Here is a 27,587-nt window from a genome sequence, read left to right as displayed (position 1 = left end):
TCCCAAAGGATTTCCTTTGGGCTGTCTCCTAACACAATGAAATCAATTTGGAAAACAGGATTTAAAGAAGTGCCTCATCTTCTTCTGTAATAATGCCTGGCCTCAATAGTCTCTGGAGGCTGATTTTATTTTATTTATTTATTTTTTTATTATTATGTTATGTTAATCACCATACATTACATCATTAGTTTTTGATGTAGTGTGGAGGATGATTTTTAAAAAAAACAGGTCCATTAATGGGTTCTTAAGCTTCAATACTGTTTAGCAATTAGACTTTTTTTTTTGTAAGCGTCAAGGAAAATGGACCAAAATCTCATAAGGTCAGGCCTTTATGGCCCTGTATCAAAACACTGATCTGTCCTATAGTCCTCCAGAGGGCCTAAGGACATCCCTCTCCTTACCCTCTACCCCTCAACCCACCATCAGCTCAGCTGCCTCAAGCCCCTCTACTGTTAATCTACAACCTCACCTGTGTTCTCTCCTTTTCACTATGTGCACTCTCCCTTTGTCTCTCTTATAAACAGGTTGCTGCCAACATCCTGTACATGAGTCTCTCTGTTTTTCCTGAGTCACTTGCCTTCTCTTTTTTTGCTGCTTCTTTTGTGTGCCAGATACGAAACATATCTTGACAGGACTGGATGAATGTTGTCTGACTCTTGTTGTATGTGGGGTTTTCGCCATCATTCTTTTCCCAGATTAATGGCTATGATAATTGGAACCAATTGTCTGGTTAGTGTGCTTCAGGATGGGGACTCTAAGGAATATTCCCAAGCAGCTGCTGAAACCCATTCTATTTCGTGGACTCCCCAACAACTGTGTAACTTAACTATCACCTTGATAGACTCTATGTGGCTGGGATAACAAAACTGCTCCTTAAAAGTCAGAGCGTACCCAACTCCATGGGGTTAGCTATGAACTTGTACAGAAAATTGATAGCCCCACTTTCCTTTTTTTAAAAAGATTTATTATTTATTTTTAAAGAGAGAGGGAGAGAAAGAGAGCGAGTGTGCGAGCTGGGGGGGGGGGCAGAGAGAGAGAGAAAGAGAGAGAATCCTCAAGCAAACTCCCCACTGAGTGTGGAACCCAACACATCTCCATCCCAGGACCCTGAGATCATGACCTGAGCCAACATCGAGTCAGATGCTTAACAGACTAAGACACCCAGGTGCTTAGTGGTGCCCTACTTTCCTTTTAATTAGATTGGAGGGTGCACATGAGGATGCCCTTATCTCCTCAAGACAAGTCATCTACTTGCCAGCAATTCCTCATAATTAGGATAGTGTTAAGGCTAGACATCAGGCAAAGAAAGCTTCTTAATGGTTTTATTCCTTAGTCATATTTGTCCTGGGAGCCACCTCTCTTGATGTAAAAATTACAAACAGAAGTGTTAGCCAAGCATACAGAAGCCACCTTTAATGAAACCCAACATGAAGTCACCCACAAATTCGAAAAGTGGCACTCCAAAACTTAATGGCCTTTGATATCCTGACTGCAAATCAGGAAGGAAGTTATTATGCTAATATTAAGATGTGTGTATATATATATATATATATATATATATATATATATATATATATATATGTATCCCAGATGACTCTGCTAATGTAATCCAAATTTTTAGCTCATACACATGCAAATTAAGGCAATGTCTAACTCTTAGTTCTCCGAATGATAAGTTTTTAACTGGGAGGTAGACTATGGTGTACCCTAAAGGGTCTTCCTATCACACTTCTTATTTTTATTATATTAATCCTAAAATGTTGTCACTTTCGTTTTGCTCTATTATCAAGATACATGCAAGCAGTTTCTGACTCCTTCACCCAGCCAACAGATGATCCTTACTACTCAAAACAAATTTACCTCAATGTCCATTCTGAATTCTATCGCAATGGTCTTCCATGGTGGTTACTTGTAGAGACAGATAGTAACCAATTTCAGTCCATAGGTAGGAACATTTCTATGACCCTGTCAGCTTGAAGAAGTTACAGAAGATGAGTCTTTTGCCCTTCAACAACCTTAAAGATTTAAGGACCAAAAATTGGTCAGGGGGTAAACGATGAAGGATAGAAGCAGGAAATGTTCACCTTTAGCCCAGAAGGCTGACCTACAGCCTGCACAATTTCAATAAGGATCAAATATGGGCTGGTTGCTACATTTAAGATTTTATTTTTAAGTAATCTCTGCACCCAACGTGGAGATCAAACTCAAAACCCAGAGATCAAGAGTCCCACACTCCACCAGCTGAGCCAGCTAGATGCCCATTCTTAAAAGGCTGCTACATTCTTTTTTTTTTTTTTTTTTAAGGTTTTTATTTATTTATTTCATAGAGAGACAGCGAGAGCAGGAACACAAGCAGGAGTGGCAGAGGGAGAAGCAAGCTTCCCGCTGAGCAGAGAGCCTGATGCGGGGCTCGATCCCAGTACGCTGGGATCAGGACCTGAGCTGGAGGCAGACGCTTAACGACTGAGCCACCCAGGCGTCCCAGGGCTGCTACATTCTTAAAGGGTCTCATAATGCCTGTATATTTCACCAATAGTTAATATCGAACTGAATGATAAGCACCAGAGAAATCTTGCAAAAGTAATTTTATAAGTAGAAATTCGAAAAAAACATTTATGATCTAATACTCCTTGCACATTCCCTCCCCTTTGAGCACTAAGCAGATAACCACCAGCTTCATACAGCAAAAGTGGACCCCTTCCGCCCATGGGTCCTGTTCCTGTGCTACTTAAATAAACTTACTAAGTTGCACCATACAACATGTCAAGAATTCTTTCTCGGCTGTTGCACTCCACAATCCAGCAACACTTCTAAGGGGAACAGAAGGGGGTCTATCAGTGGATTACCTTGTAGTGCTGATCAGGATTCTTTGCTAATAATTTCCTTCTTTCCATTCTCTGTCTGCCTTAAAAAACCCTTCCTTTCCTGCAGCTCAATGGGGCTCCTTTCTATTGCCAGATATGAGATAGGGAAACTAAAGGGACCCCATGAAAAACTGCTTCCCCCCCATCCCCGCTCCTTTTCCTGCTTCTATTTTTGCTAGGACCTACACCCTTGCTTTACACACGTCTTATAGAAGAGATAATGTATGTCCTCCTTGTAGAAATAAAGGATTTAATAATTTCTTTGGAGTCTTCCAACACAATACATAACATCTAAGGAGTGACCAGGTGGGGTCATCATGAATTTTCCAAGACCACTGACTCATCAAGACCCTGACTCCAGGGCATAAGTGATTTATGGAGGACACCTAAACACTTCTCTGTTCCTGGATTACTGAGAAGATAAGAGGCACCAGACTACCATCCTCAATAAAAACTCCAGGCCCCAAGCAAAGACAAGACTCACCCTTCTTCCTGATACTGTCTGTATCTACCCTCTATGTCTTCAATAAATTCTGCTCTCACTTCCTCTTGGCTTGTGTTTAATTTCTATCCTCCATGAAGCCATGGACCCTCTTGGCTGGTCCTTGGATACAGCCAGTCTTCATGAGATGGGATGCTGCCAGATTCATAAATCATCAAATAAAGGCAAGTTGATCTGTAAATTTACTCAGATAAATTTTGTTTTTTAACAGAGATTAAAGTTTTCCAGATAAAGATCTGAATCTTGAAAAGGATTTGGAGTGGTGAGAGACCTACAAGGAGGAGGTTTTTAGAGGGACAAATACATGTACAAATACATGGACAAGAGGGACATGTTCAATGAACTGCAAAAAGATGCCAGAACTAGAAATTAAAAAGCAAAGAAAGTTATTTAGGTTTCATTTTGCAGAGAAGTCATTAAAAGATTTTAAACCTGGAAGAAACAAGATCAGATTTTCAATTTACAAAAATTATAATAGGCCAAATATAAATAATGTACATATTTGTGTGTCCCCACACTTGAGAACTAGTTAGATGATTCACAAGAATTACGTTATATTAACAATACAAAGGGTGACAAAAGAGCCAAAGAGCTACAACTGATTTGAGTACTCTTGATTCAACACATACACTGTGACCTTGAACAAGTACGTTAAATTTCTAGTACCCTATTCTTCACAGGAGGAAACATTACTATTACTTCAAAAGAGGTCATGACAATAAAGGATAGAACACTTAATAATGGGGTAACTAGGCAACCTGTATTCAAACTAAAAATCCACAGTGTGAAAATTAAGAACAAATCTGCTGCTTTTCTGAAAGGGCATCAATTCAAAATGCAATGTTTCCATAATGCATATATTGGGAAAATGAAAATGACTACGATTTGGTAAAATGCAAAGAACAATGGACTAAAGAGAAAACCCAGTAATGGTCTTTTCCTTGCCAATTATGATTTCTATGCCTCAGCTTATTCAGTACTAAAATTAAAGGAATGATACTAAACGTTTTCTAAAGCTGAGAACATACAAGAACCTGAGGGACATTTTCATTACCTCTATAAGAGAAGAATGGCATAACCTAAAACATTAATACCTTATGAATAACTTTGTGGATGGGAAATGGAATCATTCATTTTAATCAATCATTCATGATAAAACACAACTTTACCACCAAAACAAAATTGTACATAAAAAGGTCATAAGCAGTAGGACTTAGAATCTTAACACCCTAAGTCTTTATCTAAATAAAAGTCCAACAGATTGACAGAAAGCTGTATGCTAAGTCATCCTGGAATTAAGCCTGTATAATGGCTTTATTTATTCTGCCATACAAATGTGGACATCAGGGGATAATGACTAATAACAATGATAATGCTGCCAACAACCCCAGTATCAAAGTCAACCACAAGATCCCCAGAATCCAACGGAACCTTACAGTCTTCCTGATAAACTTTGTTTTACAGTATCAATAAATCATTCCAGACAGAACAAAGACAGGTAATAGACCTATACTTTCACATAGGGGTTTCCCAGTGTAACCTGAAATTACCAATAAAAAGAAGTGCTTCGTCTCATACAATATTTGTTTTTCCAAGTTACTAACAATGGGTTTACAAGGTTAAATTATTACAGTTTTAAAATAAATACTTGGTTTATGCAGGCCCAAGTAAAATGTTTATGGAAACATATATATAACTTTAGAGTATACTTTTACAGACCACAAATCTAAGAACAACAAAAGATTCCCTCCATTATACAAACTAATGGAAGACAATGAAACATTGATACACATTAAGTTCTCAATCAAGTCAATCAACAAATATAATGGCCAACTGAGTCCTGGAAACACAAATGACAGTTTCTACCCCTAAAAAATGTTTAATCACCTTCAAATATCTGATGAGATGTCCTATAGAAAACATAATAAATTTATAATATGCTTACAGGCTTCCAGTTATGGAATAAATAAGTCATGGGAATAAAAGGTACAGCATAGGGCACCTGGGTAGCTCAGTTGGTTAAGCAACTGCCTTAGGCTCAGGTCATGATCCTGGAGACCCAGGATTGAGTCCCTCATCTGGCTCCCTGCTTCTCCCTCTGACCCTCCCCTCCTCATGCTCTCTCTCTCTCATTAAAAAAAAAAAAAATTAAATTAAAATTAAAAAAATTTTTAATTAAAAAAAGGTACAGCCTAGGGAATTTATTCAATGGTACTATAATAAGGTTATATGGTGACAGATGGTAGCTACACTTGTGATGAGTATAGGAAAACATAAAATTATCCAATCACTATGCTGTACACCTGAAACTAATGTAATATTGTATGTCAACTATACTCAAATAAAAACATTAAATAATAAATTTATACTATGCTAACTCCTGAGGGCATAATTAGAATCAACAAGGGAAATAAGAAACATACAAATGATAACAACGACAGTTAAAAGTAATATGAAAGTCTTGAAGAGAAGCTGAAAATTACCAATGTCTCAGGAATATTGTAAAATTAGATACCACTATAATCTTTGAGGAACTGCAACATTATTACTATTATTTTCCAAGTTTCACATTAACAAGAAAAGCTTTGCAGAGAAATGAAAAGCATAAATACATATAAACATTATGAAAGTTAAGGCAGAGCTTTCTCCTTAAAAAGTTCTTCACATGCAAGATAAATGGAACTTTGGTAGTTTGGCTATTACAAACTGATTAGAAGATCCCTAAATTAGACTATGTTAATTATACAATTACCTACCAATATTAAACATTCTTACACATAGTAAGTACTAGAATGACAGACCATCTTGCTTTTTCCAGAGATGATTCAATTCTACTTTTATTCTTTCTTCAAGATGGACTGAACTCAGTTGTTCCTTTCATCAATGGCTAATCTATACATACTCTTTGCGCAGGAGTTAATATATTATGGAGAAGGTCTAATCCTACCTTTGTTAAGTGACTCAGTAAAATAATTCTAAACAAGTTACTGAGTAACAATTTATAGGAGCCTAAAATAAAATCTCCAAAAGTACTAAGACTTTAAACTACCCCCCAAAAAAACTATACCATAATGATGTTTTCAGGAGGCAGTAGAAATGTGATTAGCTTCCCCACTGTGATCCCCTAAAAATATGCAGCATCTCTTTTCAAATATAAAGCATGAACCAAAGCAGCAGTTTATACTGTATACCATTCTTCTGAATGTATTTTTCTACCTTCCCTGGTTTAGAGACAGTAAATAATTTTGTTTCCTTTTAAAGTTGTCCTGCTGGGTTGCTAAGGATGAAACTGGGGAAGAGGCTGAAAATTATATCCAGAAAGAAAGGGTTTCCTGAGGATGTTCCTGAAGCACTGAATTAACCAATCTTTACCTCCAGATTTATTGTGTTAAATAATAAAATTTTCCATTTATAGATTAAGTCATTTTGTTTTGGGTATCTGTTAACTTACATAACCAAAGGCACAAATAGTAAAAACATCTCCCAACTTTGGAGAGAATTAGTTCTGGAAAAGTTTATGCTCTCATCTACCACATATTTTAAAAGAGGAAAAAAATTCTAATTAAAACAACCTAAAATAGACATTAAAAAATTTCTCTCAGAATCCAGACTAAGGGGGCAGTCACACAAATTATTCCAAACTTAATCACCAACACCAGCTGCCTACTAGAATTAGATAGAGGCACTTATAGACAAAGTCAATCCAAACGTTAGAGAAAAAACAGAAACTTGTTTGCTCTCTACTAAGGAAACTTAGGTTGATGATATTTAAGGAACAATGAGAGAAGCACTTAACTAAGGATTCTGATTTTCATAAGGAGCCTGCTGTTAAATTTGATTATATTCATGAAGACAAAACTTGGAAAACAAAACTGTTTTATTAATCATCAACCTTGTAGTAAAACCCAAACAACCAAAATTACTGCAAAAAAACCACTTAATGGTAAAATACACGAATAAACATGAATTGAAAACATCAAAGATACTCTGCAGACTAAAACAGTCTTTAAGTATTCACAAATATTTACTAAATTTCTACTAGGGGCCAGGCACTGGGAATACAAAGATGAACCTTGTGCTCAAAGTACTGAGTCTAAAGAAGGTAAGCAAAAAATAAATAAAAGTAGTAGTAGTTATTCACATGCCAGGCATCATGGAATTCTCTATATATTACTTAATCCCCACAATAATTCTATAAGGTTAAGTGTCATCATTCTCATAATTTAGGTGAAGAAATATTTAAAGGAATAAGTAACTAACCCAAAGTCTCACAACTAGTAATTATCAAAACCAGGATTTTAATTCTGGTCTGCCTGATGGTTTGCACCAAACTAATACCAGAGTACAGAATAGTGTACAAGAGAGAAAGCTACCAGAAAGAATTAACATCTGAGTTAAGCCTTTAAAAGATGAGTAGGGGTGGGGCGCCTGGGTGGCTTAGTCAGTTAAGCAACCAACTCTTGGTTACTATTGGTTTTGGCTCAGGTCAAGATCTCAGGGTCCTGGGATAAAGCCCAGAGTTGGGCTCTGCACTCAGCGGGGAGTCTGCTTGTGGATTCCCTTTCCCTCTGCCCCTCCCCTTGCTCCTGCCTATTCTCTCTCTCTCTAATAAATAAATAAATCTTAAAAAAAAATAAAAGTGTTTTACCTGTATAAAAAAAGTACTTACTATAGCCACTACTGATCCATTATGACCAAGTGATTCCCAGAATACAGTATGTGTACCACTGGTGACACTTGAGACAATTTTTTTTTAAAGATTTTATTTATTTATTTGACAGAGAGAGACACAGCGAGAGAGGGAACACAAGCAGGGGGAGTGGGAGAGGGAGAAGCAGGCTTCCCGCTGAGCAGGGAGCCCGATGCGGGGCTTGATCCCAGGACCCTGGGATCATGACCTGAGCCAAAGGCAGACACTTAACAACTGAGCCACCCAGGCACCCCGAGACTATTTTTTTTTAATTTCCTATTTTGAAATAATTTCTAGCTTATCAAAAAAATGCAAAAATTGTACTAACTCCTGTATACTCATCACCTAAATTTACTTAACATTATAATACGGTTTGACTTATCTCTCACTACATATTACTATTATTACTCATAGTTATTGCTGAACCATTTGAGTACACTGCAAACATCAACACTCTTTACCCCCAAATATCTGTGTATCCTTCCCTCCCAGGATACAATGCAAGATCATGTATTACATTTACTTGTTACGTTTCTTTGATTTCTCTCAATCTAGAGAAGTTTCTCAGTCTTTATCTTTCACAACAGTGACTCTTTTCAAGAATAAAGGCCAGCTGTTTTGTTGAATTTGGGTCTGATGTTTCCCTCACAATCAGATTCATGCATTTTTGTAGGAACACTACACATGTGATAATCTGTCTTTCTCTGTGCATCGCATCAGGAAGCACATGATGTCAACTAGTACTCGAGATAATATTGAATGGCAAACATTTTTTCTTTTAATAGTTCTTATAATCAAATGTATAAAACTCATAATTACACGAGTATTAACAAGATGAGGCTAATTTTTTAAGTTAACATTAAGAAAACTTTAAATAATACAGTTAACATTGGAAAGCACTACTACTATACATGTGACACATAAGTTAAACCAAATTCAAAATGACATGGACTTAAAAGTAGCCAATAATAAAATAAAGGAAGTTCACTCCAGATTTCTTCCAAAGACTAATGGGAGATGGGTTAGTTATCTTTAAAAACTGAAAAGGTAACTGATCAGAAGATAAAAACTAGGGGCATCTGGGTGGCTCGGTCAGTCAGCTGAGCATCTGACTCTTGGTTTTGGCTCAGGTCATGATCTCAGAGTCCTGGGACAGAGTCCCTCCTCGGCTCTGCGCTGAAGCTCAGCACCGAGTGGGCTTGAGATTCTGTCCCCCTCACTCTCCCTCACCCTCTACTCCTTCTACCCCCTTGTTCTCTCTCAGAAAGAAACAAACAAACTCTAATAACCCCCAGGAAAATATTTACATATTGATACAAAGTTTTTACTGACGTAAGAAAACATTATTACTATTTCAAGGACATAATATATGCTTTAAAGATAACAAAGGATGGATTTGTTATATTAATAAAACTAGTTCAATTCTACTCTTTTATTTTCTTTTATTTTTTTTAAAGATTTTATTTATTTGACAGAGAGAGACACAGTGAGAGAGGGAACACAAGCAGGAGGAGTAGGAGAGGGAGAAGCAGGCTTCCTGCGGAGCAGGGAGCCAGATGTGAGACTCTATCCCAGGACCCTGGGATCAAGACCTGAGCCCAAGGCAGACGCTTGATGACTGCGCCACCCAGGCGCCCCAATTCTATTCTTTTAAATAATATCTGATCTAAATTCAGTCAAGGTCAACAAATATAAAAATGAATAAAATGAATTTCTTTGTGCCACCATAATGCATGCCTGTGTTTGCATAAACTACATTACACTTTAACAGAATAATAAATATGTTTAGTATTAAGGAAGGGTTCAAAGATAATTATCCTACAGAATTGTTTAAAAGCTTATTCATGCAAGATCTTAACAACGACATTCAATTCTACTTGGTAAGTAAAATAGTTAAATTTTTCTACATGTGTTTTTTATTATGTTCATATAGCTAAATTTTTATAAATTCAAAGAGCACATATACTTTAGTGCTTTCCTATCTTCATTACTTATATTTTAGTCCCTAGTTATGGTTGATGTCAGTTTGCCCATTTTTCTAAACACCATCTTGGAAGCCAATCATATTTCCTCTGCCCTCAATCTAGAATGGAAAGTATCTTTGAAAAAGTAATTATACAATTTAATATTTAAATATAAGATAGTTTGGGAAACAAAGGAGAAAAAGCAGTGGCAGAAGAAATATACACACTCTTGCAAAGGGAAATCAGTAAGAGGATTTGTTAACAAAGAATTTTCTATACGAGAGCATAAATTTACAGAAATTATATATGTAAAAGATATTTCATACATTTCTTGTTGAATTTTGGGATCCTACTAAGTTATCTCTGCTCTTTCTACCAAGCAGAAATTTTGTCTCTTTTCAACAAGACAAAAAAAAAAAAAAATCCTTCAATGAACATCTTCTCACCCAATTCAACACTGAGAAACTAAAAAAACCATAAATTCAAAATTCAAACTCCAAAACATTTTTTTTTCCAAATCTTCCATTAGACTTTTTTCTAATCTCCTGTCTAACCTAACACAGAGCTACAGACCTAGAACTTGCAAGTATTTCTGGCCTTCCCAAACAAAAAAGCATAAAAGTTGCAGGAATGCTTGAAGAAGGTGGTTTCATTTCGCATGTACTATTAAAATTCAATATATACGAGGTAAGACATTTTTCTAAAAGCAATATTTTAACAAGAAAAACACTTGGAATTATTAGGATATAAAGTAAATTTTTACAATAAAAATTTAAAATCTATTCTAAATGTTTCAATCATTTTGCTAAATAATCAAACTCAAGTTGCAATCATAATGAAGTTCCACAGAGGGAGCTAGCATCACAAAGAATAAAGTTATAGTACACTGAACTTCAAGAAATGACCTAGTCATTTAGAAATACCAGATTTCCATTCATCAACGTGAACTCAGATTATCTAAGATTTTACCTTAGACATTAACAACCCCCCAAAATACAGTATTACCTACAAATTATGGCATATTTCTACTAAACCATATTAAAATTTATGAAATATAATATCCATCACAAGTACCTTTAACTACTTTGTGAAGTAGGTATGTTCATTTTAAATATTATTTCTCCCAAAAGAATAAATATTATTTTTCCTAAGTCACTGAATTTAGCAAGGTACAAAGCAATAAAAATAGACCTGAAATCAAATCACAGTCTATCCTTTTCTACTATAAGACAAGTTATGGAGCCTGTTTCCCATAAAATGGGAATGATTATAATATTTACATTCTAGGATTGCTGTGAGGATTAAATTAAAGCACAAAAGTAACTGAAATAGGGGCGCCTGGGTGGCTCAGTCAGTTAAGCGGCTGCCTTCAGCTCAGGTCATGATCCCAGGGTCCTGGGATCAAGTCCCACATCAGGCTCCCTGCTCAGCGGGAAGCCTGCTTCTCCTTCTGCGTGCCGCTGCCCCTGCTTGTGCTCTCTCTCTCACTATCTCTGTTTCTGTGTCAAATAAAAAAAATAAATAAAATCTTAAAAAAAAAAGTAACTGAAATAAGGCCCTCTTTTCCTTGTTTTTTAATATATGTGTTATTTAATCATTCATACTTTCCAAAAATAAATCAGTAAGTATAGTTAGTAAAGAAAATGTTTTCAAGGACTGGATGAGCTGCTAATAAATACTAAAAGTATCCCCAAATCCGTAACATTCCCAAAAAGTCTGACTCAATCCTTAAGGGGATATAGACAGTGTTAGCATAACCCTTACACTATTTTTCAGGCAGAAATCTGTCTTCATTCTCAATATATTCCTGTTTGGTGCAGACCAAAGAAAATAAGTATTCAACATATCAGCAGTTTCTGCTCTCTCCATCCCATAATGGCCCTAAAGAATATTTACCCCATAGATATTACATATTGAAATACTGTCAAGTAAATTATTTACAACAAAGGATCAATGAACTACACTTAGACTAAAATGCTCTGGATAAAGTTTCAGGAAACACCTCACCCTTCCACCCAAAACATCAGAGATAGAGAACAAAATAATAATAATAATAATAATAAATTTTAAACAACAAAGAGAGAACAAAGAAGTCCATTAGCACTTTCTGCATAAAGAATTTCAGGCTAGAAACTCAGAAACTATACAATGGGATTATTGAATAGACTAAAAGAAAAGTAGCTAATTAAAGACATCATTTGCTTAATGAATAATAATAAAATAGCAAAGCACTAAAATAATCCTACCATGATATCTGAGAGGCAGCTACTCCAAGAGCAGAAGCCAGTTCAAGTTTGCATAAACATCACACTCACAAAAACTTACATCACACAAGTAACTTTATATAACCTTTTCATAGTTCAAAAACTTTTTTACATATATAATTTCATCTAAACCTCATTTAACATATTAAGACAAACATGGAATTATCACCATTTCACAAATAAAGACATTAAATTCAGAAAACTAAATGATTAATCCAAGCATGGTAAATTTTATACTTTGTCAACCAGAACTGTATTTCCCAGCATTTCCTTCTCTGTATGGTTTCAGATTAGGATTAACCACAAAAAAAAAAAAAAAAAAAATTGTGTACAATCTGGCGGGTACAGTGAAGCAGCAGCTATCTTATTCTAGTTATTGGTTATAGGTAGTGAAAGAGAAGTCGAGTCTTGATAAAGCTATTGAGTTCTTTATAATCAGTTACTGAGTCTTGCAATTTTTTAATAAATAATTTTTTAATTAAAAAATAAAATACCCATAAAAGTACAAAGAAGAAAATAAAACTCATCCATAATCCAGTCACCCAAAAATCTACTATTTTGTAATTTCATTCTAGGATATGTATAAGCAAGCTTTTTCACCTACTTAATCATGATAGTAAATCTTTTCCTAAAAAGATTTTAATAACTGCATAATATTCCACAGAGTCACTTTAATTGCACAGGAAAAATAACATCATTTAAGACTAACCCAGTTGTACAGTAGCTCCCATTTTAAAATGGCCGGCAAAATTTGTGTTTTCTATAAAATGTGTATATATTAAATGTTAAGACACAAGTCACGTGGTCACTGATAAGGTTCTAGACCCCTTTCCACCACCTTTTTAATTGAAATAAGTAAAGCAAAGAGTAACCTAGAGAATGTAATTTTTTATTGCTTTTTAAGCAGTGATAACAGAAAAGGTCTAATAATCTAAATGCATTTTTCTTGTTATAACACTATATACAATTTTCTTTTCCAAAGCAATTACATTAGATTAAAAATTTGAGCTATTAATCTACCATAAGACTATATACCCTGAAGAGATTTTCTAATAATTACTGCAAGTTTATGTTAAATATCTACCTTTCCCTCGCAGTCTCCGGTGTGACCAATGATACCCATTTCGAACACAGCTAGCAAAGACCAGGGACAATACTCATTTTCCTCAGAGTGAATGTAACACACAGCCAAAAAGGAGTAACTCCAATATAATCTTAGTGATAGATGTTAATTTATAAAATAATTACTATATAGCATATCCAAAGAGGAATAGAAATCTGCAAGAAGAATGATAAGAACAGGTATGTAACAATCAAATCCAGAAGATGTTCCAAGTAGCCTGAAAAAAAAAGAAAATCCTGGAAAAGGACATGTTATTGACACTGAACCAATATGTTTTATACTTGATACTGTTAACGAGACAAGACTGTACTCTCTAAGGTCTTTTTTTTTTTTTTAAGATTTTACTTATTTGAGAGAGAGAGTGAGAGCAAGCATGAGCACACACATAAGCAGATGGGAGCGGCAGAGGGAGAAAGAGAAACAGACTCCCCACTGAGCAGGGAGCCCGAAGACTCTGGGATCATGACCAGAGCAGAAGGCAGTCATTTAACAGACTGAGCCACCCAGGCACCCCAATCCCTTGAGTTTTTAATTAGAATTCAGTAATACTTTTTTTTGGAATTAATTAATACTTTAACAGAGAGGAATTTATATCAGTCACTACCCTCATTGATTATACTTAGCAGTAAAGAAAGAAACTGAAAAAAATTTCTTGACAACCCACTATGGAGATTATTATCAAATGAGGATAGAACAAAATATGAAAATTGAAAAGCTAGCATAACAATGGGATATATCAACTGTAAGAACTCTTGAAGAAATCATTCCCTACACATGGGTCTTACCATTTTAAGATTAACACTTATTACAATGTCTTCAATATGAAAGAAGAAATAAAATAATTTGAAAAAGGTTTTTAAAAAGTTTTAATAGTATTTTCAAAAATCATTATATAACCTTGAAAAACAATATTTTGTTGGGCGCCTGGGTGGCTCAGTTGGTTAAGCAACTGCTTTCGGCTCAGGTCGTGATCCCAGAGTCCTGGGATCAAGTCCCACATCAGGCTCCCTGCTCAGCAAAGGAGCCTGCTTCTCCCTCTGACCCTCCCCCCCTCTCATGTACTCTCTCTCTCTCTCATTCTCTCTCAAATAAATAAATAAATCTTTAAAAAAAAAAAAGAAAAAAATATTTTGTTGTGTGGACTTTTTGAGTATAGTTGACACACAATGTTACATTAGTTTCAGCTGTACAACATAGTGATACAACACCTTTGTATGTTTTTCTATTCTCATCACAAGTGTAGCTACCATCTGTCACCACACAATGGTATTACAATATCATTGACTATATTCCCTATGCTGTGCCTAAAAATAATAGTCTTGAAGGGCCCTAGCAAAAAAAAGTTATTCTCCATACAGATGTATACAAATTGAAGACTGTATTAAACTAAACCATAAGGGACCTGAGTTCAATGTTAAAATATCTTTAACATTAGGGAGTGTCAAACATTAGAGAAATCCCCAAGCAAGCATGTGAAATTCACCAATATATTTATTAATTAGATGGAACCTTAAGTATTATCAAGAATAAGTGTGGTCCAATGTGAAGGTGTATAGCCAGCCACAGGTTCCTCAAATTCTTAATTCTACAGTATTATCTGACATTAGGTGTTTGCAAAATAATTAAGGTCATCAGAACTTTCTTACTGTATAATGGGAAAAAGAAAGTAGACTAGAAGATAGAAGCATACAAATTCGTTTTTAGGGGTCCTCTTTGGATAATATGATACTGAAAAGATTAAGATGAATTTTTAAAATTCCCAAACCTGTCATTTTTAAATAAACCTCAAAGTTCCTATGAAGTAATAATCTTTTAAATACTACAACAGAGCAGAAATACAGCCATGGAGGGATCCCGGAATCATACTGTTCAAGTTATTTTTACCTGAAAGAACCCTAAGAACATTAAAATTTTTAAAAGGAACAAAATTTTGTTCATATTTCAAACTTCATATTTAAAGTGTTTTGCCTAATGCCAACCAATACTAGGCATTTACCTTTTCATAAAGAAACAAATTTCTCCATCTTAAGCATGAGAGTGGGGAAGTCAACTGAGTAAAAGCCGAAATTAACAACAATTTAATATTTTATCTGGGGAAAGATCATGAAATTACATATTTCCCAATATACCCTTAGTCTAGATGATGCAATACAATACTACATGTTTTAACGTGCATGCAGGAAAAACTATTTCCCATGTTAACTGTTTGTAAGGTAAATTTACCCTAATCTTACTAGAATCAAGGTCATAGTGTTAATTACATCTTTATATTTTATATAATTTTAAAAACCAGATTGTTTACATACATCTCCATAGAGTAAACTAGGGTTTAATGTACTTACAATTCCTTGTGTTTGTCTTCAGCCAAGATTTGGTCATTTGGCTTAAGAGAATACCTGTAACACAAAAAACAAAAAAATACTGGTCATATAAACATAGAAATATGTTTGCCTCATGGACATCTCACTATGGTTATCAACATACAGTCAGTTAACCCCTATCAAACAAGCACTACCACAGTGTTACAAGTCTCTGCCTTCACTGATAAAACATTAATGCCTAAGTTCTTTGTTCTGTTAATCACTTCCACAGACACCTTCCAAAGAACTGAAGTAGGATCAACCTGACCTTCGAAAACACAAGGTATCTTCAGTAGTCGTCTGTAATGAATAATCTGTGGTGTTACATTCATCCAACAGTTCAAAATTCAAGAAACTACCACAATAAGTATGTAAGAGTTCACAAAACAACATGCAGTTATTTATTCATTAAATACATAGTAAAAATCTGTGTACCACACTATGTCCTAGGTAGTGTGACATAGAAGGAAAAATAAGTTTTGGAGTTCCTTGACTAAACCACTTATTAGCTTAATGACCACAGGCAATTATTTCATTTAAGTCTCACTTTCCCTGTCTATAAAACAGAGGTTGCTATAAATACTAGAACAGGTATCTTCCAAATTACCATATATTTGTCGGGCTAAAGGTAAACAGATTTCTGAAGAGTACACAGAAAAAAAATAAACAACAGATGGCAATTCCTGAGTCTTCAATTTCCACTTGTGTTCAACCCTTTCCTAAAAACTAAGCTGCCTGACAATGAGTCAGAGGTCCAAGTGGAAACATGCAGATTCTCCTCTCTCGCCTCTCACAAGTACCTTTACCCACTCTACAAAAACAATGGCATCTTGAATAGAACTGTACTGCAATGGCTGGGGTATATAAAAAGCTCTTTTAAGTGCTAAACAAGAAATGAATGGTTCATAATATTTTTGTCTGCAATGCCTCTTTAAGTGAAATACCATAGAACTGACTACAGGGATTACTGTTTGATACATTATTTCTGCAGAGAATGAAGCTACAAATTATAAATGGGGAACCGTGTGTCACAGGATGCTCTATTTTCAGATATATTATGGAATGGGGCACAAGTTGATTATACTTTTCTTTAAAAAGTTTATCTTTTCCAACCCATGTACATGATCAAAGAATGCATTAGTTGTCAGAAGAGTCCTGTGAAGCAAAGCTACGAGAGTTTCCAATAAAAAACATGAGTGTCAACTTATTCCCTCCAAGCAACAAATTTCAAACAAGGTTCCTTGTCTTTTTTTTTTTTTTAAGATTTTTTATTTTTTATTTGACAGAGATAGACACAGTGAGAGAGGGAACACAAGCAGGGGGAGTGGGAGAGGGAGACGCAGGCTTCCTGCGGAGCAGGGAGCCTGATGCGGGGCTCAATCCCAGGACCCTGGGATCATGACCTGAGCCGAAGGCAGACGCTTAACGACTGAGGCACCCAGGCGCCCCAGTTCCTTGTCTCTCATTTATCTACTGAGGATTATCAGTAGATATATCAGAACATGGTTGTCACAGAAACACAAGTCAAATCATTTATGTGAACTGAAAAATGAAGCCAGACTTTTTTTATCATGAAAGTAAATCTGATTTGTTTGACAATGCAGAACAATTTTACCAATGATTCCAAGGCAGACAATGGTCTTCAACTGAATGAATGATTTTGACTAAAACATGTTTGAGGCACTCAATAAAAACATTTTATCAAGAAAAATCCTTTTGACATAGGTATATTGAAATCAACAATATTTAACTTTCCCTAGCATCTCCTAAAATGTTGAGGTAAACATACGCCTATAAGTAAAATACTAACAGATACAATTACTAGCTATTTAGGAAACCTTAATAAAGGCTTTTTTGGTGTATTTCCTAGAACTGCATGTCTCTAATGTCTCTAATGACTGGAAAGTCAGGTGGTTTCTAATTCTTTGCTTCTAACAAAACTGAAAAAGGACCTAATAAAATAATCAGCTGATAGGCAAATAAAAATAATTTTTGATGATAGATAATTTGATAATAGAAAAGCTGAAATGAGTGATATGGCTGAAATAAAACTTCTCAATTACCATCCAATTAATTATGTGAACACATGTCTCAGCACTTCCACCTGTCAGGGAGCAAGAATTTCTCATCCCTTTCTCAGGGAACAAGAACTCCTGTCCCCTTCAAGGTCCTTCTAGCTGGACTAAGAATCAAATTGACAGATTAACAGGAGAAAATCAAGTTTAATAGGCGTACACACGGGGAATCCACATAGACATGGAAATCCCAAAGACAGTCAAACAAAATGAGGTATATTTATCATTCTTAAATAAGGAGAAGGGGGTGGGAGCCTGGGATTTCAAGGAAAGGAATGCACTTTACAAGGCGATAAGAGATGTTTGGGGAGTGGGGCGCCTGGCTGGCTCAGCTGGTTAAGCATCTGACTCTTGATTTTGTTTCAAGTCATGACCTCAGCATAGTGAGATGGAGGGCTCCCCGCTGAGCATGGAGCCTGCTTAGGTTTCTCTCTCTCTCCTCCCTCTGCACCTCCCTGCTCTCCCTCTCTCTCTGTCTCTCTCTCCCTCCCTATAAAAAAAAAAAAAAAGATATGTGGTAATTAGATGTTTGCGCTATCATATAAATGTGTTGCTCAGATATAATTTATTGCTGCTAACAATCTTATTCTGGGAAAGATCCCCAATTTAGATTCTTCTGTACGGTTAAGGGAGGGACAATAGTTTCTCATGACCCCACAGGGTCTCAAGTGCCTTCAACTCAAAATAATCCACATGCCAAAGTGGCACATTCTGAGGGGGAGCCTATCCTGAACCTCTTCATATTTCTAAAAGACAAAAAGGGAAATAAAAATGATGCTGAGCAACACTGAGTATTATTATCCAAGAAAAGTTGAACTAAATGAAAAAAACTAGATTTGTTTCACCCACCTAATTAAAAGATGCATTTCCAATAAAATGTTTTGTTTAATAATTAACAAAATTTTAATACATTTATGTTGTTTTACTAAGTATATTTTAATTATAATTTAATGACTAGGAGGTATTTTAAAATTCATTTTATATGCATAAAAATATATTATCTTCATAATATATGCATAGCATATTACATAAAAAGATAATTCATGCACAAAAATACATTACATAAGGATAAAATCTGGTCGTAAAAAGTCTAACAGAAATACAAATTTAAACAGAGAAAGGAATATGAAATTTTTCAGTAGTAAGAGCTTGTGTCTTTTTATAAATGGATGATGGTAAAAAAAAATTTTTTAAATAAATGGATAATGTAGGTATCAAACCCCTACAGTATTTAGAGTCCACTAAAAGAATGTTTATCAGTTTTATTTAACATTACAATAAAAATCATAAATATTAACCTAATGAGTGTGGAAGTTTATTAAAGTTCATTAAAACATTTTTATGAAAATTAAGAAATTTGAAACCAGTGGATTTGATGATATCTATGTCTTAGCAAAGTGTTTTGGACATAGACAAGAGCAACTCAATCAATGTTACTTTCCCTCTCCAGCTGGCTAGTGATAGAGAATAACAAACATTTCTTGCACTTAAGGACCTCAAGATTCAGTAAGTGAATCAGAATAAAAATAACTGCTTGTGGTATGATAAGGTTACAATAAAGTGAAGCATAATGTACAGTGTTCAAACAAAACATTGAGTGACAAGTCTCCTTCCTAAGAGAATCAAAAAAGGGACAGCTTTTACCTGTCCCCCAACTTTGCCTTCCTTCCCCACTTCATCTCTTTTCTCTGTTCCTTTCCCATTAAAACAAAACAAAATAAAACAAACAAAATACCCTTCCCTTTAAAAGTCTCAGGATGGGAATGATGAAGGAAGCCAGAAAGAATAAAAAGGGGGGGGGGTCCACATAGGCAAGAAGCAAGCAAGGAAGGATAGCCTGATTTTCATCAAATCGCCAAAAGGGAAATTTTACTCTAATTCACAGAGTACCTCTCCAGCTCCTCAAGAATAAATGTGCAAGATCCATTCTGAACTATTCTCCAAGCAAATTAGTTCCCTAATCCCAAACTCCAAAGCAGTTACTCTTCCCATAGCATCTCTCTCTCATCTGATTTCCCCCTACCCCAAACCAGGCAACTTTTCATCGTATCTCAGTAACTTTCATTTTTCTTCATCTTTGCTGAGGTTTTTTTAATCAATTTAATCTTCCTTATCTCTTCCTTGACTCTTGCACACTGCATTTTAGGAAACTGGACCATACATAAATATCCAAAGTTAGCCAAAATGCAAGGTTTGAGGAAACAGTACCCAATACTATCCTCACTTCTGACACCAACTGCAAGTTCAGGAGGTTCCCAAAACCACCCTTTGATTTGGTAATTCATTAGAAGGACTTACAGAACTCACTGGAAACTATTATACGCATGGTTACAGATTACAAAGAAAGGATACAGGTCAAAGTCCAAGGGAAGAGCCCTGTGGAGCAGTGTCTGGGAGGGTTCCAAATGCAAAGTCTATTCTGGCATCAGTATTGACAATACAGCACATGGCTGTTATGTGACAACGTAGTATGCAGGACTGCCAACAAGGGAATTTCACCCAAGCTTCAGGGTCCAGATTTTTTACTGGGGCTTCATTACGAAGGCATGATTGATCAACTAACTGCCCAAGTGGTTTAACTTCAGTCTCCGGGTCAACTGATATCAGATGACCCAAAGCCTAACCCTAATCATGTAACTGGTCACTCTGTGGGTGTAGCCAGCCCTTATCCTAAACAACACAACACTTCCATCAGGTATGATGTAGATTACCTCCCAGAAATCAAGGGTAAAGTCCAGACATCTCTTTGGACAAGGCTGAAATCTTTACTACACATATACTTATGTATGTTTATTTATTTACGTATGTCCATAAATACACTGACGTGTATGTACGTGTATTTCTTTATTCATAAACTTCTATCTAGATCTACTTTTTGCAAAGAACTTTCCCTTATTAATACTCACTCTACTCAATTTCAGTTGGTTAATAACTATATGAAATGCCACTAGAATAACCTATAGTTATTATCTATCTCTCTGCCTAAATAATATTCTAACTTTTAAAATGGAGCATTGATTTAGTTTACAAATTTAAAAAAAAGGCCCTAGTAGAGAGAAGTGATGTGTTCCTCCATGCAATTTAAATACAATTCCAAAGCTCATAAACTATAACCAAACGCTTTACTTATATAGATGGTTATTCATAAGGGAATAAAAACTTCATTTATTTTTTTAAAGATTTTATTTATTTATTTGACAGAGAGAGAAAGACAGCAAGAGAGGGAACGCAAGTAGGGGGAGTGGGAGAGGGAGAAGCAGACTTCCAGCCAAGCAGCAAGCCCGACACGGGGCTGGATCCCAGGACCCTGGGATCATGACCCGAGCCAAAGGCAGATAACTGAGCCACCCAGGCGCCCCTAAAAACTTTATTTTAAGGTGTTCACAAAACACCTTAAAAATGTACACAAAGAAACAGTACACACCCATAATTGTAAAAATGTTTTAACTAAGAAATACCTCAGATTTATTTTGAAAGTAAGTATAAATTATAAATGTAAAGGTAAATATATCAGGACCATAACCCCTACTAAAAAAGTGAAGCTATTTCTCACTGAAATGTACAGTTGAATGTTTATTTACATGTGGAATTATAATTACACATAGTTCTCATTTTCATTTAGTATGTCCTGTTCTGCCAATCTAACTGCTGTTGACAGAAGATACACAGTGTTTTTAATCTATCACATTTAACTTACTCTCTAAACGTTCAGTTTTATATTTTTTAAGTAGGCTCCAAGACCAATGTGGGGCTTGAACTCACAACCCTGAGATCAAGAGTCACATGCTCTACCTCCTGAGCCAGCCAGGTGCCCCTCAATGTTTTAAATTAGTAAACGTCAAGGGGAAAATTCAACGTAATAGGAATTAGAAAGTAAAGGCCTATACCTCAACTTTATACCCAAATGATAGTTAAGTACAGCCTATTTTTAGTTGGGTTTTGTTTCCTAAAGACATGATTAGATAGATGTTCTGCTTTTATATGCATTTCTTAAATTCAAACATAAACACGGCCCCTAAAAAGCCAGAGACTTCAAAATGGTATAGTGGCAGTTCTCAATCTTTTTTCTGCCTAAATTTACCAGAGGATAAAGACAAGCACTTAACTCCAATCAGCAAAAGATAAGGAAGCTGGAGAGAATACAGGGAAGCCTTCTTTATCTGCCTCTAGCCTCCACAGACAACCTCTGAGTGAAAGAACATTAGAGTAAAAGTCTAAGGCCTGTGTTACTGTCCTGATTCTGCCATTAATTAGCTTTTTGAAGTGGGCAAGCCATTTAATTTCTCTAAGGATGAAACTACCTATGCCACAGGGTTGCTATGTGGATCAAATAAGATAATACACGAAGTGTTCAAGTGCCAGCACATAAACATGGAATAAATACTCACCTCTCCCCCCTTCCTTGTAATGCTTCCACCTCTGTAAAATGACTAATTCAATTAGCTCAAATAGGAAGGGAAGGAAGTTTGAAGTGTTCACATGGGGGCACCTGGGTGGCTCAGTCGACTGAGCGGCTGCCTTCGGCTCAGGTCATGATCCCAGGGTCCTGGGATCGAGCCCCGCGTCCGGCTCCCTGCTCAGTGGAGAGCCTGTTTCTTCCTCTCCCTCTGCCTGCCACTCTGCCTACTTGTGCGCTATTTTCTCTCTCTGTCAAATAAATAAAATCTTTAAAAAAAAAAAGTGTTCACGTTTTGAACCAAATGCATAACTACAAATTTCCATCAAGAAAACATCAGTGTTGTGTATAAGTATGTCAATGAGCATTATTTATGGAAAAGTAAAATTGTAAGCAAATACTACAGAAAGTAGATTTAGATCAGCAAATTATAGCACAATGGGAAAATGGTTCAAGATTAAGTTTAAAAAAAAAGAAAAATGGCAATATACTCCCAAAATATTATATAGATTACAGATTATTTTTATTCTCCTCTTTGTGCTTTTCTGAAATGTAAATAATAAGCAAATTACTTTTGAAATTAGAAAAAATACATTAAAAACAAATACATATAGCACTTAAGAAGCACATAATATTCATCTGGATGTAATTTTCACTTAAATTTTTCAACCAATGAACATTTAAGCCTCCAAAGATAAGTTCAAAACTTTTCTTGTATAAAGTTTTTTTAAATAAATTTGATTTAAATATTTTTATTGTATAAATATGGACAGCAACAGGTGACAAGTGGATAGGAAGAAAGGGAGAAGGAAGAAAAAGAGGAAGAGGGAAAGGAGAGAAATAAGGGAAGAGGGAGAAGGAGGATTAATTTCCTTCATCCCTGTCTGAGCTGCTAAAGGAAGACACACTTGAAGCAAAAAAGAATAAAATCCAGGAATGGCATTCCCACCATCGGTAATGGGAAAATGGCACTGTTACTTAGGTTTATAATTAAATATCAGAACACAAAAATAAAATGTATTAATACATAATAGATAACCATTAAGATATGCTAGAACAGCAGTAGTGTGCAACTAACAGTAATAAAGGTTGGGCCTTAAGACTGAAATAATCATCATTTACTCAAATGTGCTTTCCTTGAAGATTAGCATAACATAAAATTTCAGACCTAGGAAGGTCCTTGAAGATACTGTGAAGTCCAGAAACAGCCCAGTCATAAATGAAATGGCGAACACAGCGTCACACAAAGAGTTAATGCCAAGCTAAGATTTGCTACATAGCAGGATGACAATAAGACATTCCATAAATACTTGCAACTAAGATTGCCCTCTGAGAATTAAACAAGCCAAATTTCAAGACATCTATAAATATTACCACATGGTCCAAAGAATCCTAATAGTAGCATGCAAAGTTTTATAGAATTAGCAGATTCAATCAGATAGACAAGTGTGGGTGTGTCAAGTTTTAAAAAACATGTTTAATTAGCCCTAGCAATTAAAAAGTAAACATATCAAAATATATTCAAAAGGGAGGCCAAAAGTGTTAATCACCACAGCACTGTTTCAGACTATGGCTGAAATTTAAGAGGCTTACAAAGAAACAGATTAAAGGGTAAACCACAGGGTTAGAGTGAAAATAATAGCAAAAAGTTACAAGGTTTATGAAAATAATATTTTAAATTCTCATTAGTAAACTAAATGAGGATTATAACTCAATCACAGAAGGCTGAAGAAAAAGAATTAAACCAGATTTACACTAAAACAAATAGAACTATGCTCTTTGTATTGTTAAATTTTTTTCTTATGTTTTTATTTTAAAAAATAATTGATAGGGGCGGCTGGGTGGCTCAGTCATTAAGCATCTGCCTTCGGCTCAGGTCATGATCCCAGTGTCCTGGGATCGAGCCCCGCATCAGGCTCCCTGCTCAGCAGGAAGCCTGCTTCTCCCTCTCCCACTCCCCCTGCTTATGTTCCCTCTCTCACTGTGTCTCTCTCTCTCAAATAAATAAATAAAATCTATTAAAAAAAAAAAGAACAAAGTGTAGGGACTTGCCCTACCAAACATCAAGATTTATTATAAAGCTGTAGTAACGAAATAAAGACAGAACTGCATTAGTTCAAGGACAAACAGACAAGCTGAAAAAGAATTGGGATAAATAAAATAGATAAATAAAAATTGGCATTGCAGATCAGTGGGTAAAGAATGGACTATCCACAATACAGTGATATAACAGTTGATTTCCCTTAAGAGGAAAAAAATATATATATAACTGGATCCCTAATTTACATCATAAGCAAAAAATCAATTCAAGTCAATTGAAGACCTAAATATACAAATCAATATTAAAACTTCTACAAGAAAATATTTCAAAATAGCTTTATAAAGAAATAACTACAAAAGTGTCAGAGCATTTCATAATTAGTTTTTTTTGTTTTTTTAAAGATTTTTTTTTTTTTTTCATGAGAGACAGAGAGAGAGAGAGAGAGAGGCAGAGGGAGAAGCAGGCTTCCCGCCGAGGAGGGAGCCCGATGCGGGACTCGATCCCAGGACCCCGGGATCATGACCCAAGCCGAAGGCAGACACTTATCCATCTGAGCCACCCAGGCGCCCTCATAATTAGTTTTAAAGCAAAACAATTACAGCTTTTAACCTTACATATGGAGTATCACTTGACACTCCAAATATTGTTTTACTTCAAACCTAATATACATTTATTTACTGAAATAATTCATCTTGATTTATACAAATAATCCAGTTGTAAATTTCTGGTATTGAATAATCAGCACTGAAATTTACAACCAACTATTACAACCTTGAGTATTTTTGGAGTGAATATTACATACTGTCTTTCATTCATGCTTACATTAATCAAGACCTACCTAAGGTCTGTACGACTGCATTATTAAAGATTTAGATTGGTAAGAAAAACATATTTCCTCAACCACTCTAACCTCCCTTCTTAAAACTATTTTCATTTCTAGTGATGATTTTTACTTCCCAATTACCATGTCATTAATTCTCTCCATACCTCTTTACTTCCGTGGCATTTATCTAGTGTCAGGAAAAATCCAAACCTGTCATGTATTCCTTTGCTTCCCTTTAAATATACTTCTTCCTTTACTCTCCATAATTAGGTCAACACTCATCTGGAAGTATTTCTATATTCCACATTTTATCCTCCCTCACACCCAGTGTGTCCCTTCAATATGCTAGAAAATATTATTTTCAATAACCTACTTCCTACCTCGTTTCCTACTTATTTTCAGTTATTATATTTTGGCAAATTGGACACATCAAAACTGACTAACTTAATTCTGCTTTTCTTTCAATTAGATAAAGATCCTACGTTTTTTTTTATTCCAGGGGAAAAAACTGGCTTTATAAACTTTAAATAAACAATAGGATATTCTAGAAGAAGTTTAATTTTTAAGTACAAATAATTATCTAATTGTTATTTCAGAATGATGGCAACGCTTGTTCTATTCTGGAAACAAGTCAATTGTAGGCAACATGTCAACTCTCAACACAAGAAGTGCATTGTTTTTGAAACTAAGTCAAGAAGAGAATTGTTGAGTGTTTCAATCTCTCACACAGGACTTATAATCTACTCTAATGCACTAAATAAAACTAAACATTAGGGCACCTGGGTGGCTCGGTCGGTTAAGCGTCTGCCTTGGCTCAGGTCATGATCCCAGGGTCCTGGGATCGAGTCCCGCATTGGGCTCTGTGCTCAGTGGGGAGTCTGCTTCTCCCTCTACCCCTCGCCCCTATTTGTGCTCTCTCTCTCTCATGCTCTCGCTCTTAGAAAAAATATATTAACAATTTTTAGAGCTAATTACACATATTTTTCTCACCTATACACTACTGAAGGAAAACACAATTTCACTGAGTTTATTTATAAACCTTTACATATCTACCATAATTTACACCAAAAAAATCTGGATATATAATTGAATTTTTCACTTCCAAATTAATACTTCCATAGTAAGGTAGCAGAAAATAATGAATACAAATTTTACAATTAAAACAAACCTGTATTTCAAATCTCTGTACAATGACTTACGTGTTTTTTGGACATGAACAAATTTCTTAAGATCTAAATTATTCTTTTAGCGATACCTACCTCATAAAGTTGTCAAGAGGACTAAACTGATACCATATACACCTACTACATGCTGAATAAATGTTATTTTTATCAGATAATAATTCTTAAAATTTATTATATTCTTATTTTTCTCTATACTCTTAAATGCTTTTCAGATGGATCGTCCATGGTCCTTTTTTTTTTTTTAAGATTTTATTTATTTATTTGACAGAGAGAGAGAGCTGCAGGCAGAGGGAGAGGGAGAAGCAGGCTCCCCACTGAGCAAGGAGCCCGACATGGGGCTCGATCCCAGGACTCTGGGATCATGACCTGAGCCGAAGGCAGATGCTTAACCCTTAACCCTGAGCCACTCAGGCGCCCTATCCATGGCCCTTCTTTAGATTCAACTCTTTGTGGTGCTCAGTCCAACATGCAAAGATCATTAGCATATGATGGTTCTGATTCTTTAAAAAACTGCTCTGGACAAACACATTATATGCAAAATATATCTAAAGGCAAAAAAAGAAAGTATCAATTTCCTCATTAACTTTAAATAATGAACACTTAAAATCCCACTTCATTGCTTTTTAAAGATTTGAGAGAGAGAAAAGGGGGGGGCATACACAGGGGTTGGGGCAGAAGAAAGAAGAGGAAGAATCTCAAGCAGACTCCTGGCTGAGCATGGAGCCTGAGGTGGGGCTCAATCTCATGACACTGAGATCATGACCTGAGCCAAAATCAAGAGTTGGCCACTTAACCAACCAAGCTACCCAGACACTCCTAAAATCCCACTTTAAAAAGGACTTTCCATAAAAATTTTTTTTCAGGCAGATGCTATTTCCCAAGTACCTAACATGTACCCAGCACTATGCTATCATGTACCAAAAATACAGTGTAGTTCCTTTACACCAAGAGTTTACTGTCTATATAACAGATTTACTAAGATATTTTCCCTAATTGTGTCTCTCCCCAACAATGTTTCTAAACCCTGCATGCAAGGCTTATACTATGGATATTTAATTATAAACCTAGTATGGGGGCTCCTGGGTGGTGCAGTCAGTTAAGTGGCCAAATCTTGATTTCGGCTCAGGTTGAGATCTCTGGGTCGTGGCATCCAGGCCTGTATCAGGCTGGGTGCTGAGCACAGAGATTTCCCTCTGCCCCCTCCGCCCGCTCATGCCCACACTCTCTCTCTCAAAAATAAATTAAAAAAAAAAAAAAAAACCTGAGCTTCCTTTCGATAAGAAATTAGGAAGCAGGAAGCA

The 27,587-nt window shown here is 35.6% G+C and overlaps 1 protein-coding gene across 6 annotated transcripts in view; it reads right to left on the bottom strand.

The window, feature by feature from the left end:
• Positions 1 to 27,587, bottom strand: part of ADK (adenosine kinase) — a 490,160-nt gene that overhangs the window by 410,285 nt on the left and 52,288 nt on the right. For all 6 annotated transcript variants that reach the window (XM_027595868.2, XM_027595867.2, XM_027595870.2 and 3 more), the window contains one exon: positions 15,750 to 15,803. In XM_027595868.2, the coding sequence (XP_027451669.1) occupies positions 15,750 to 15,803 (54 nt within the window). The remainder of the gene's footprint in view (positions 1 to 15,749; positions 15,804 to 27,587) is intronic.

The sequence above is a fragment of the Zalophus californianus genome, chromosome 15 (genome assembly GCF_009762305.2).
Source record: "Zalophus californianus isolate mZalCal1 chromosome 15, mZalCal1.pri.v2, whole genome shotgun sequence".
Taxonomy (NCBI): Eukaryota; Metazoa; Chordata; class Mammalia; order Carnivora; family Otariidae; genus Zalophus; species Zalophus californianus.
The sequence above is the reverse complement of the archived record's forward strand: the minus strand, read 5'-3'. Positions and strand labels throughout refer to the sequence as shown.